This window comes from Oncorhynchus mykiss, chromosome 17, assembly GCF_013265735.2.
Source record: "Oncorhynchus mykiss isolate Arlee chromosome 17, USDA_OmykA_1.1, whole genome shotgun sequence".
Lineage (NCBI taxonomy): Eukaryota > Metazoa > Chordata > Actinopteri > Salmoniformes > Salmonidae > Oncorhynchus > Oncorhynchus mykiss.
In genome coordinates, this window is record NC_048581.1 from 49,620,104 (window position 1) to 49,634,307 (window position 14,204).

Consider the following 14,204-nt stretch of genomic DNA (forward strand, 5'->3'; position numbering starts at 1 on the left):
TCCAGAGTGCCGAGCAGCAGAGCTAACCACCACTGCTAGTCTGCTACACTGTACCATCCACTCCATTTGAGACATCTCCAAGAGAGTGCTGAACTTGACTCTAGTTACTGTGTAAATGCACAGTCTGAACGCACCTCTATTGTATTCTGACCTCATCACAAAGGATGTTCCGTTTATGCAACACTTCTGTGTTTTTCTCATCAGGGTCTGGGTTGTCAAGATAAATAAAGTACGACTTTATAGCTACAAGGCTATTGAAACTGGTTGTTGAGTTGAATGTTAACTCTGCCGTTTCCCCTAGTCAGTGTGAGTACTTCAATGCAGCACTGTTCTGATTATTGGATTTGTAACTCTATATGCAGTGCATTCGGAAAGTATTCAGGCTCCTTGACTTTTTCCACATTTTGTTACTACGTTACAGCCTTATTCTAAAATGGATCAAATCGTTTCCCCCCCCCCATCAATCTACAATCTACACAATACCCCATAATGACAAAACAAAAACTGTTTTTTATTTATTACAAATAACAAATGTAAATATCACATTTACATAAGTATTCAGACCCTTTACTCAGTACTTTGTTGAAGCCCCTTTGGCAGCGATTAGAGCCTCGAGTCTTCTTGGGTAGGACGCTACAAGCTTGGCACACCTGTATTTGGGCAGTTTCTCCCATTCCTCTCTGCATATCCTCTCAAGCTCTGTCAGGTTGGACGTGTAGCGTTGCTGCACAGCTATTTTCATCTCTCCAGAGATGTTCAATCTTGGTTTCATCAGACCAGAGAATCTTGTTTCCCTTGGTCTGAGAGTCTTTAGGTGCCATTTGGCAAACTCTGAGTACGCTGCAGTGGAGGCTGGCTCATAACATTGTCAGGAAAGGAGTCATTGGAATGGTATCAAGCATATTTGACCTTTATTTCACTAGGCAAGTCAGTTAAGAACAAATTCTTATTTTCAATGACAGCCTAGTGGTTTAACTGCCCTATACAGAAGAACAGATTTTTACCTTGTCAGCTCAGGGATTTGATCTTGCAACCTTTCGGTTACTAGTCCAACACTCTAACCACTAGGCTACCTGCCGTCCACGTGGCTGAAACCGTTCCATTGACTCCATTCCAGCCATCACTATGAGCTGTCCTCCCCTCAGCAGCCTCCACTTGTGTACTGTCTATTCCTCCCAAGTATGAGTGTTTCAACGCGGTGCTGATGCTAACTCAATGTTACTTCTATCATTACGGTCTGGATTATTTCCCTCTCCTCAGTATGAGTACTTTAACGCGGTGCTGATCAATGAGGTGGATGAGGAGGGCAACAATGTGGAGCTGGGAGGCGAGTTCGTTCTGGAACCCAACGACCACTTCAACAACCTGTCAGTCAACCTCAGCCTCAGTGTGGTGCAGGTGCCCACCAACATGTACAACAAAGGTACGTTCAACAGCACACACCGACGTGTACAGCAAAGCTACGTTTAACAGCACACACCAACGTTTACAGCAAAGGTACGTTCAACATCGCACACCGACGTGTACAGCAAAGGTACGTTCAACAGCACACACCATCACAAACACCCAACAGAGCCTACTGGAAATAAAGTGTATGGGTAGATCTAAGCCTCATTGTGGTCCGGGTGCCCACCAACATTTACAACAAAGGTAGGGACACTCAGACACCACTGTGTGCAAAAAATGGATACAGCAAAAGTAGGGGCATGCCCACAAGAGATGAGAAAGGAGGGGGTGCATGGCGGGAACAGATTTGCCCTTCAGTGAAAATACAAATATTTTCAATTGAATGAGAAGCTGATTTGTGGTCAATTTCATGTCAAATTCAAAAATTTGAATTAAAACAACTGAAACGTGCCATATATTTTCAATGGAATGGAATGGACCCTGACCCTGCATGGTGAGAATGAAGTGCAGTGCTCTAGCCGTGTCGGTATCACTGGAGGGTGTGTGGTCCATAATGGCCCGACGATAGAGAGAGCAGTCACAGCATGAGTGAGTGACGAGAGGAGTGAGGAAGGGATGTTTATTTTTTTTCTCTTGTAGTGACTGACTGTTATTTGTTTTCTAGCCCAGTGTGTGGCCTCTCTGTGTAGTCCTGGCTGACTTTTCTCTGGATATAATGACCTCTTTCCTTTGGATATAATGGCCTCATCAGCGCTTCACACTCCCCCTTTGTTCTTGGCACAATGAGAGGCTCCCTGACAGGATCAGTCTCTGCTTTGGCTGTGTGTGTGTGTGTTTGTGTGTGCGTTTGTGTCTCTGTGTGTGTGTATGTATGTGGAGGCCATGCAGCAGAAGGACGGGAGGACAGTATTTTGTCAACCTCAATGTCCCTCCACCAGCAGGGTCAATAAGGGCCAAAGATTAACGGTCCAGCACACCTGTGTTCAGTGTTAATGGTGATGATGATCATTATTACCTGGTTATTATCTCACTCACTCTGTCTCCCTCCCCTCTCCCCTCCCCTCCCCTCTCCTTTCTCTTTCTCTGTCTGTCTGTCTGTCTGTCTGTCTGTCTGTCTGTCTGTCTGTCTGTCTGTCTGTCTGTCTGTCTGTCTGTCTGTCTGTCTGTCTGTCTGTCTGTCTGTCTGTCTGTCTGTCTGTCTGTCTGTCTGTCTGTCTGTCTGTCTGTCTGTCTGTCTGTCTGTCTGTCTGTCTCTCTCTCTCTCTCTCTCTCTCTCTCTCTCTCTCTCTCTCTCTCTCTCTCCTGCTCACTGTCTCTCTGTCTCTCTCACTCAGATCCAGCCATAGTGAATGGGGTGTACTGGTCAGAGGCCTTGAATAAAGTGTTTGTGGATAACTTTGAAAAAGATCCATCCCTGATATGGCAGTACTTTGGCAGTGCCAAGGGCTTCTTTAGGCAGTATCCCGGTGAGTTGTGTGTCTGTGCGTCTAAGTGTGTGCGTGTGTGGGGGAGGTGCTGGGAGCAGTCACTGTACGAACTGCGGGGAAATGAAATGGAATCACTAAAAGGGTGATTTTGCTAATGTTGTAATTTTACAGACCGTCAGAGAGGATGCATATAGCAAATTAATCCGAATGCGTGAGTCCAGCAGCGGCATACCACAAAGCAGTCCAGAGCAATGGCAGTCAGAGATATTGGATCATTACAGCACCATCAGACAGCCACAGGGCTGACTGCAGTACTATATCCTACTGTAACACCACAAAGATGGCCAATAAGTGGTGATACAGAAATGCGTCCCCTTCTCATTGTAGTCATATCATTTAAAGTCATTCACCACTGTGGATGACAGTGGATGATGTCCTACATTAGGTCAGGCTAGTGTAGTGCTATGCCCCGTACACATCATGACGTGTTTCATGACGTTGTCATCTTCACACAATCTCATTCCGCTGGAATGTATTATATTGTTTCAGGTGATAAATGTTTTGTTTAGTTACTTTTTCCTCAACTTGTTTCTCTAACTTTCTAGCAAGTCAAGCTAGTTATCAGAGCAGCTAGCTAGCTAAAAGCTAGGCTAAGTTGAAGATAGTGTCGCTAGTGACCTCCACTTAACAATTCTCATCAAAAACAAAAGTCATTAACATCACAATAAAATAAAATGTGAGACAACAGTCAATTTAACATTACTATTAAAATAGTATTCACTATTCACTAAAACAGATTATGGACACAGTTATCCCTCTCACTTCGCCTCTTCCTCTCTGGCTGCATTGAAGACAACTCAAAGTTTGGAAAAATTTGAAGCATGCGACATCCGTTTTGCAAAGGAGCCTTCAACCGCAAGGGGGAGCTGCGGTACCACTCCGTTGTGGACGATCCCCATTGAAATGAATGACGTCCAGACTGCTCAGCAATGTGAATGAGGCTTTAGAGCAGGGTCACACTTTTACCCCACCCCTAGCAAACACAGCTGATTAATCAAATTGCATTCTAAACTGAAGCTCATGATTGGGTGATTATTGGAGTCAGGTGTGTTAACTGGGGCTGGGGCAAAACTGTGACACCAATCAGGCCCTCGAGGACTGGAATTTCCCAGGCCTGCTTTAGAGTGTAGGACATACTAGCATAGCACTGTGCCCTTCAGGGATCTGGCATCCTTAGACCCGACTCTCCTTTCTAATTTTTATTGAGTAGCAATGAAAGAAACGGAGACATGTTTAACCGCCATTTCTACAGGCAATGTGCAGCCCATAGTTGACTCTGGCACATCCTTACACTCCGTATGACTTAAACATGGTGCTTTGTGTCTCTAGCTACGTGTCTTTCTCCTTATGGTTGCAGGGGTCAAATGGCATCCAGACGAACACGGGGTCATCGCCTTCGACTGCAGGAACAGGAAGTGGTATGCTTTTTCACAATAGGTCAACATTAGCCAATTAGAACACGGCTTCCTCTCTTGCCCTGTAGCCTACAGTTTGATGTCCATATCAAGACGTTTGTGCAGAGTACAGTATGGCAAGTCTTGAACCCTGTCACGTACATTGTCCATTTGTTGTGTGTTGCTTTGGCTCCGCTACAGTAAATTGATTCCAGTCAATGTTTGCTGCATTGCAGTCCTAGGTTGGGCAACGGGTTGTGTGTTGTTATCCACGCACTTGCTATACTCCCATGTATTTGATGGATAGATAGATCCAATGTTGGGCTACTGTGTGGATACTAGGTTATCATCCCTCCTTGCTCAGGTACATCCAGGCAGCGACGTCTCCTAAAGACATGGTGATCCTGGTGGACGTTAGTGGCAGTATGAAGGGCCTGAGACTGACCATTGCCAGACAGACGGTCTCCTCTATACTGGACACACTGGGAGACGACGACTTCTTCAACATCATCGCTGTCAGTATCATTAATGACCTGTTTGTGGGGGTGGGATTTTGTGTGTGTGTAAACTTATCTGTTTATTTGAGTAAAATAAGGTGTTTCTACAGCTCGTTTTTCTATACCGTGTTTATGATGATTAGTCAACCTCTTATCTAAAACAATGACAATGGATGAATAGGTATGTCTAGAATTTCCTGCACAATGTGTGTGTGTGTGTGTGTGTGTATGTGTGTGCACTTCATGTATCATTCCACTCATATCTAACCCTCTCCATATGTGTTCACAGTACAATCAGGAGATGCACTATGTGGAGCCTTGTCTGAACGGTACATTGGTACGAGCAGACAGAAATAATAAAGCTGTAAGTTCCCCTCTCTCACACACACTTACACACACACACACACACACACGATTGTATGTAGATCATATCATGTTTGCCACTTCCTATGTTATCTGTTAGCATTTCCGAGAACATCTGGACAAGCTGTTCGCCAAAGGGATTGGTCTGCTGGGTGATGCTCTGACCGAAGCGTTCACCATTTTAAATGATGTAAGTTCAGCCTCCGACTTTAACACTGTAAAAGTTAATTCATTCATTCATTCGTTCACCACAGACATTGCACAAAGAAATATACAGTAGCTACAGTTGAAGTCGGAAGTTTACATACACTTAGGTTGGAGTCATTAAACTCGTTTTTCAACCACTCCATTAATTTCCCGTTGACAAACTATAGTTTCGGCCAGTCAGTTAGGACATCTACTTTGTGCATGACACAAGTAATTTTTCCAACAATTGTTTACAGACAGAATATTTCACTTATAATTCACTGTATCCCAATTCCAGTGGGTCAGAAGTTACATACACTCAGTTGACTGTGCCTTTAAACAGCTTGGAAAATTCCAGAAAATGATGTCATGGCTTTAGAACCTTCTGATAGGCTAATTGACATAATTTGAGTCAATTTGAAGTGTACCTGTGGATGTATTTCAAGGCCTATCTTCAAACTCAGTGCCTCTTTGCTTGACCTCATGGGAAAATTAAAATAAATCAGCCAAGACCTCAGAAAAAAAATTGTAGACCTCCTCAAGTCTGGTTCATTCTTGGGAGCGATTTCCAAATGCCTGAAGGTACCACGTTCATCTGTACAAACAATAGTACGCAAGTATAAACACCATGGGACCACGCAGCCGTCATACCACTCAGAAAGAAGACGCGTTCCGTCTCCTAGAGATGAACGTACTTTGGCGCGAAAAGCGCAAATCAATCCCAGAACAACAGCAAAGGACCTTGTGAAGATGCTGGAGGAAACAGGTACAAAAGGCCGCTCAGCAAGGAAGAAGCCATTGCTCCAAAAACGCCATAAAAAAGCCAGACTACATTTTGCAACTGCACATGGGGACAAAGATCGTACTCTTTGGAGAAATGTCCTCTGGTCTGATGAAACAAAAACAGAACTGTTTGGCCATAATGACCATCGCTATGTTTGGAGGAAAAGGGGGATGCTTGCAAGCTGAAGAACACCATCCCAACCGTGAAGCACGGGGGTGGCAGCATAATGTTGTGGGGGTGCTTTGCTGCAGGAGGGACTGGTGCACTTCACAAAACAGATGGCATCATGAGGAAGGTAAATGATGTGGATATATTGAAGCAAATGGACAATGACCTTCCAAATGGACCAAATTACCTTCCCCAAGCATACTTCCAAAGTTGTGGCAAAATGGCTTAAGGACAACAAAGTCAAGGTATTGGAGTGGCCATCACAAAGCCCTGCCCTCAAACCTATTGAAAATGTGTGGGCAGAACTGAAAAAGCGTGTGCGAGCAAGGAAGCCTACAAACCTGATTCAGTTACACCAGCTCTGTCAGGAGGAATGGGCCAAAATTCACCAAACTTATTGTGGGAAGCATGTGAAAGGCTACCCAAAACGTTTGACCCAAGTTAAGCAATTTAAAGGCAATGCTACCAAATACTAATTGAGTGTATGTAAACTTCTGACCCACTAGGAATGTGATGAAAGAAATAAAAGCTTAAATAAATAATTATTCTGACATTTCACATTCTTAAAATAAAGTGGTGATCCTAACTGACCTAAGACAGGGAATCTTTACTAGGATTAAATGTCATGAATTTTGAAAAACTGAGTTTGAATGTATTGGTCTAAGATGTATGTGAACTTCCGATTTCAACTGTGCGTCTTACATGTGCCATATCTGTGTATCCACATCATGAACATCACACATAATGTAATATTCAACTCAGCAAATGTCTACTATGTAGAGCGGATGAAACACACAACACAAAACCTTAAACACAAATTGGTTCTCAAATGCGTCTTGGACTTTCCAGAATGACTTTTTACTTGATTGAACAACAAATACGTAAACACTCTTGGGTACAAGCCAGAGAAGTTTGAGTAGAAAGGCAATTAGTTCAGGCACAATAGTTTCATGTCCCAACCTAATTGAATGATGAAAACAAGCAACATCAGTACACTCCAGCAAGGTGTACCTACTTATTCTCAAGCTCTGAGTACAGCGCGTCTCCTCCCCGTTTTCCCCGTTCGAAACGCTTCACTGCAATCCCCGCTATCCTCCGTTCCACCCCCAGCGAACACAGACACGTCGATTCTGAAGGTGATTAATGACTGTAATTAACGGTGCTGATTAATAAGGAGGATGATTGGAACACAAAGCCGGTGGAGATAAGACCTCTCTGCTCTCCTTTTATCTCTCTGTTTTCAGGCTAGCGGTCCGCCGCAACGCGCAGAGTCCCGGGAGCACGGCTTCAATGTCTGCATTGGTACGATTCATTGAAGCTAGTCCAATGAATATGGTAATCAGTTGGCCAATAAGCCCAGTGTGAAATGCATTGTTACAGTAGGCCAGGCTACCACCTTGGTGAATGGATGGAATGGATACTGACTGGGCTAGAGCCATTTTTCTCTCTGGTTTATCGCAGGGCAGATCGAAGGTAGGAGGCGATTGACTAGTTCTGGAGTGGAGTACACTGCAGCATTCTCAAGACTATGGTTTCCTGAAGGTGCTTGTGTGTTTCTCTGTTAGAAGCAGGACCGTGGGTCTGAGCATAAACACACCTTGACCATAATATTGATCATCACCATCATCCCATAATCTCCACATTTGTCAACCCTCGTATCCTACCCAGTAGCGGTTTGTGGGTAAAATCCAGTGGTGTAAAGTACTTAAGTAAAAATACTTGAAAGTACTACTTAAGAAGTTTTGGGGGGCTATCTGTGCTCTACTTTACTATTCATATTTTTGTCAACTTTCACTTTTACTTCACGACAATCCTAAATAAAATAAGGTATTCCAAAATGTTCTAGAAATCTGTTTTCGCTTTATCATTATGGGGTATTGTGTGGAGATTGACTAGGAAAACATATCAAAAGTAAATGTAATAGCTAAAATATGCGTAAGTTAAAAAAAAGGTATAAATTGAAAGTATAAGAAGTATAAGTATAAATAATTTAATATTCCTTATATTAATCAAACCAGACGGCACAGATAGCCAGGGGCATGCTCCAACACTCAGACATCATTTACAAATGAAGCATGTGTGTTTAGTGCCACCACCAGATCAGAGGCAGTATGCATGGCCAGGGATGTTCTCTTGATAATTGTGTGAATTAGAACATTTTCCTGTCCTGCTAAGCATTCAAAATGTAATAAGTAATGGTTGTCAGGGAAAATGTATTAATTAAAAAGTACATAATTTACATAAGTATTCAGACCTTTTGCTATGAGACTCGAAATTGAGCTCAGGTACATCCTGTTTTCATTGATCATCCTTGAGATGTTTCTACAACTTGATTGGAGTCCACCTGTGGTAAATTCAATTGATTGGACATGATTTGGAAAGGCACACATCTGTCTATATAAGGTCCCTCAGTTGACAGTTAATGTCAGAGTAAAAACCAAGCCGTGAGGTCGAAGGAATTGTCCATAGAGCTCCGAGACAGGGTTGTGTCGAGGCACAAATCTGGGGAAGGGTACTAAAAAATGTCTACAGCATTGAAGGTCACCAAGAACACAGTGGCCTCCATCATTCTTAAATGGAAGAAGTTTGGAACCACCAAGACTCTTCCTTGAGCTGGCCGACCAGCCAAATTGAGCAATCAGGGGAGAAGGGCCTTGATCATAGAGGTGACCGAGGTCATGGAGGTGATAGTCACTCTGACAGAGCTCTAGAGTTCCTCTGTGGAGATGGGAGAACCTTCCAAAAGGACAACTACCTCTGCGGCACTCCACCAATCAGTTCTTTATAGTAGAGTGCCAGACGGAAGCCGCTCCTCAGTAAAAGGCACATGACAGCCTACTTAGAGTTTGTGAAACAGCACCTAAAGGACTCTCAAACCATGAGAAACAAGATTCTCTGGTCTAATGAAACCTAGATTGAACTCTTTGGCCTGAATGCCAAGCGTCACGTCTGGAGGAAACCTGGTGATGGCAGCATCATGCTGTGGGGATGTTTTTCAGCGGCAGGGACTGGGAGACTCGTCAGGATCGAGGGAAAGATGAACAGAACAAAGTAAAGAGAGATCCTTGATGAAAACCCGCTCCAGAGCGCTCAGGCCATCAGACTGGCGTGAAGATTCACCTTCCAACAGGACAATGACCCTAAGCACACAGCCAAGACATTGCAGGAGTGGCTTCGTGACAAGTCTCTGAATGCCCTGAAGTGGCCCAGCCAGAGCCCGGACTTGAACCCAATCAAACATCTCTGGAGAGACCTGAAAATAGCTGTGAAGCGACACTCCCCATCCAACTTAACAGAGCTTGAGAGGATCTGCAGAGAAGAATGGGAGAAACTGCCCAAATACAGGTGTGCCAAGCGTGTAGTGTCATACCCAAGAAGACTCAAGGCTGTAATCGCTGCCAAAGGTGCTTCAACAAAGTATTGAGTAAAGGGTCTGAATACTTATGTAAATGTGATATTTCAGGTTATTTATACATTTGCAAAAAAAATCGAACACCTGTTTTTCCTTTGTCATGGGGTATTGTGTGTAGATTGAGGGGAAAAACGATTGAATCCATTTTAGAATAAGGCTGTAAAGTGACAAAATGAGGAACTCTTTCCGAATTGTCTGTATACTTCAAACTAAATACTTTTAGGCTTTTGCTCTAGTAGTGTTTTATTGGGTGACTTTTACTTGAGTCATTTTCAATTAAGGTATCTTTACTTTTACTCAAGTATGACAATTAGGTACTTTTTCCACCACTGGTAAAATCACTTGGGAAGCCAAGTGCAAGTAGAAAAACATGTTGACTCACTCTAATTGTAGAGAAACGTCAATACCATCCTCCTCTCTTTCATGTTGACGAAACGGTCTATCACTCTGTCATACAGTACATGCTTTAATTGTTTTGTTGTCCTAGGCTACCTGGTTAAAATGCTTACTCGCTAGCCTAACTTCCATTCATGGGCAACGTTAGCTAGTTAACATTAGCCTTCTACATCTAGCTACATATTGAACTTCCGTCCTCTCCGGCCAGGGGCACAACAATGTATAAATGAATGGTTGGATCAGAATCGCCATTATAATCATTGCCCAGAACAGAGAATTAGTCCAAATCCCTAGCTCCATCCATGGCTGATTTAGAAAAAGGGACCATTTTAGCTAGCTAGCTAGCCAGTGAAGGACAACAACACAGCGAGATGCAACAATTCTATTTTTTTTTCTGTCAAGGACGTATGGTCTCAATGGGATTTGATAGGAGTCATGCCAAATCCAAATCCATTTTTGGTGCGCCAGGACCATTCCCAGTTGAGCTGTGAATGGCAAATGTTTTATACTTTATTTTGTCGTCAAGGAAGCCCAGATGCTCGCTGGCTTCCCTTGCCTTCAATGCAAAGGGCAGCAGAAATGCCATCCTCGTTTGGACCAGACAGCGCCAGATTGACGCTCTACACGTTGAGAGACTGAAGGGCGTTGTTTTGCACACTCGAATGTTAACTCCTGTGAGACACATTCAGCCTCTTGCGAATTGACGGAAAATTATGACACACAGAGAGATGAACGATCAATTATTTGTTGTTTAAAACCCCAAAATACTGGTCAATTTGTTTGGCATCCATGGATCCACACCACTGACCCTACCATGGAATCATGTATTCTACACTGCATCTGTTTTAAATATTATAGTGAACATTATGTTCTGTCTAGGTGGTATACAATTCTTTGCCTCAGACAAACCGCCGTAGCTTTAAAATGGCTTGCGGTGTCAAAGCGTTTAGCGATGACCATATTGTTGAGAAAATACATGTAAATCACTTGCTGTGTTCGTCTAGGTCTCTCTGACATATCTACAGTAACTCTTTTCCCTAGCTCGAAGGGATGCTCTGAGCAAGGTCAACTTTTGGAAGACGGCAGGTAGCCTAGTGGTTAGAGCATTGAGCCAGTAACTGAAAAGTTGCTAGATCGAATCCCCGAGCTGACAAGGTAAAAATCTGTCATTCTGCCCCTGAGCAAGGCAGTTAACCCACTGTTCCTAAGCTGTCATTGTAAATAAGAATGCCCTTAACTGATTTGCCTAGTTAAATAAAGGTGAAAAAATACACACACAAAAAAAACTTGTGGTAATCCGCAGTGGGTACGGAGACCACTGTGCATGGATGTGTAAGAGGTGTGTGTGTCAAAAGAGACAGTCCGTGTGGTATTGTAATCCTGTGTGTGTGTCCACACACATTCTTGCTATGCTGGTGTGTATTGGGAGCAGAGTCGTGCTCAGCTCAGCAGCTTTCGGACGGCGATAAAGGCGCTCCCTTTACAAACCTCTATTTCTCCACATTCCCTCTGTCACACAGGTCAATAAACCAGTTAATTACCGCCATGCATCTTCTTCCATCAGATTCATGTGGGCTGCACTTCCCGGTTTATTTACAAAGAGATTATCTGTGTTTTAGTCCCTGACGGGGCCCGCGGGCACGCCGGGCGCCAGTATCAGACATCATCAGACATCAGCAGTGAAAACAGCTATTACACGGCCACGGGCAGAGATGACAGGCACAGAGTCTCAGAGCAGACCTGGGTTCAAATACTCAAACACTACTTGAAATCTTTCAAATACTTTTAGCATTTTCGTTTGGAGTGCGAGATGGGCAGGGTTTGCACTCCTTGTGAGTATTCTATTGGTTCAATTGTGTCAGACTAGCTCAATCAAGCCCAGGTAATCAAGCCCAAATAGTGTTTGAACCCAGATCTGTCTCGGAGGGAGCCCAGGTGTCAGAGACAGAGATGGGATAGGATTAGAGGAGAGATGAACACGCCCCGTGAATAAATGTTGCTCCTTTTTGGAGATAGACATCTGGCTGTCGGGAAGACCGTGGTGCACAACCTGTCGTTGATGTTCCCATCTGGTTCAACTCAATGAGTTTCCTTATTAGAAAAATAGTAAATAGTAGATCATCTATATCAATTAATCATCAGAACTTTAATCAACCAAAATCTGCCTAAAACTACAGAGTCAAGTTCCTAACGATGTATTGTGTATCTCTGTGTAAGCGTGTGTGTTCTCTCTGTGTGCGTAGTTTAACCAGACTGGGCATGGCAGTGTGTGTAGCCAGGCTATCATGCTGGTGACTGACGGGGCAACGCAGATGTACGACGATGTCTTCGCCAAGTTCAATTGGCCAGACAGAAAGGTGAGATACTGGTCATGGCTGGGAAGGCGCTACAATAGGTAGTCTCTCTCTCTCTCTCTCTCTCTCTCTCTCTCTCTCTCTCTCTCTCTCTCTCTCTCTCTCTCTCTCTCTCTCTCTCTCTCTCTCTCTCTCTCTCTCTCTCTCTCTCTCTCTCTCTCTCTCTCTCTCTCTCTCTCTCTCTCTCTCTCTCTCTCATACAAACACCATTCACTAACACACACACACAGCTGCAATTTTTTATTTGTATTGCTATAAAATGGACAATAACTTGCATTTATCAAACTTACTATACCTACCAATCCTATCTTATATTTCTTATTTCTTCTGCAAAATAACTCAGAGATTTACAGCCATCTCCAACACCCCTGAAATGGATTCAAGTTGCTCAATCTCTTCATCAGAAAAGTCTCATAAAACTCCATCTTCGTAAAACTCCATCCTCGTAAAACTCCATCCTCGTAAAACTCCATCCTCGTAAAACTCCATCCTCGTAAAACTCCATCCTCGTAAAACTTCCTTTCATCACCCTTTTGTTGCAGAAAGTTTTCCTCCACAGGAAAATGCAAATGAGTGCAAATGGACTTTGTGATTTACATAAATGCAACAGAAACCCACAGAAATGCTTTTTCTTCATGTGGGGGGCAGTCGAGTCATTCTTTCAGATTCAAGTGATAGAATTTGAATTCAAATGGAGTCCATTGGTTTCCTGCAGGAACTTGATGATCTGATATGTACCTAAATGCATTTGAAACTTGTAATACTCAGAAATACACAAAAATAAGCAATGAACCAAATCCTGGTAAAAAAAATAAAATACAGTATTTTTCTCAGTATTACCATAGCTGATGGAATTTGAAGGTATTGCAGAAGATACTGATGTCCCTGTGCCATCCATGGTAGGCACTGGTTAAATCACTGGGTGTGTAATCTTAGATAGCGGAAAGAAGCGTCCAGTCTTGGGTTATTGCCACCAAAACAGAGTTCCAAATCAACATTTGTGCCTATCAACCAAACATTTCAACATTCCATTTTCAATTGCTATGTCATCATTTTCAAATGTAATTGTATTCTAATCAATATAATCACCATGGCAACACTGTTGCTCTTATCAACCAAACATTTGCAATTCAAACATTCTGGCAACTTTGCTTTGGTTGGTTTTGTATTGTTATGATAACGACACACCAACACTCCAATCCATCTCTCCTTCTCATTTTCTCACTGCCTCGGTTTTCCTTTCAAACTCTCATTGTGAATCTGTTTCATTTGAGATTTCCTTCATGCTTGTGCCGTGTTTCCCTTCCTTTGAGACTTGTCCTTTTCCATCGTTTTAAAATGACGGATATTAGACGGCAGTTTGATTTCCCTTCTTGGAACGTTTGGCGAAATGTAGTTCTTATTATCCAAGTACAGCTCACAGCCCAGGAAATGTACAATTGCGTGAACTATACATGTATCTCATAGAGCTGACCTGACACACCCTGACATTTGTCCTTAACCAGAGAAACAGGAGGGATAAACCGTTTTCAAGGGCAGAATCATGGTTCAGCCTCAGTCCCTGAGCCCGCACTCGCGCAATGGTTTGCGCGGCACACAGAACAAAGAGCCAGTCGAAACCTAAAACATTTCACTCAAGCTGATTTCCTTTGCCTATTAAGCGCCTCTCTTTTTGAGCTGTTTTATCCAAACAGTCCAAACCCTGTTCAATGACCAGAAGATACGGTAACACTTCACTTAAGCTGATGATTAATGT

General features: G+C 43.2%; 1 protein-coding gene across 1 annotated transcript in view; it reads left to right on the forward strand.

Moving 5' to 3' along the window:
- The window catches only part of LOC110494954 (voltage-dependent calcium channel subunit alpha-2/delta-3), a 53,305-nt gene that overhangs the window by 15,441 nt on the left and 23,660 nt on the right, over nucleotides 1-14,204 (forward strand). The window contains exons 5-11 of the mRNA XM_021570293.2: nucleotides 1,261-1,423; nucleotides 2,742-2,873; nucleotides 4,252-4,312; nucleotides 4,653-4,803; nucleotides 5,075-5,149; nucleotides 5,249-5,338; nucleotides 12,338-12,451. Coding sequence (XP_021425968.1) covers nucleotides 1,261-1,423; nucleotides 2,742-2,873; nucleotides 4,252-4,312; nucleotides 4,653-4,803; nucleotides 5,075-5,149; nucleotides 5,249-5,338; nucleotides 12,338-12,451 — 786 coding nt within the window. The remainder of the gene's footprint in view (nucleotides 1-1,260; nucleotides 1,424-2,741; nucleotides 2,874-4,251; nucleotides 4,313-4,652; nucleotides 4,804-5,074; nucleotides 5,150-5,248; nucleotides 5,339-12,337; nucleotides 12,452-14,204) is intronic.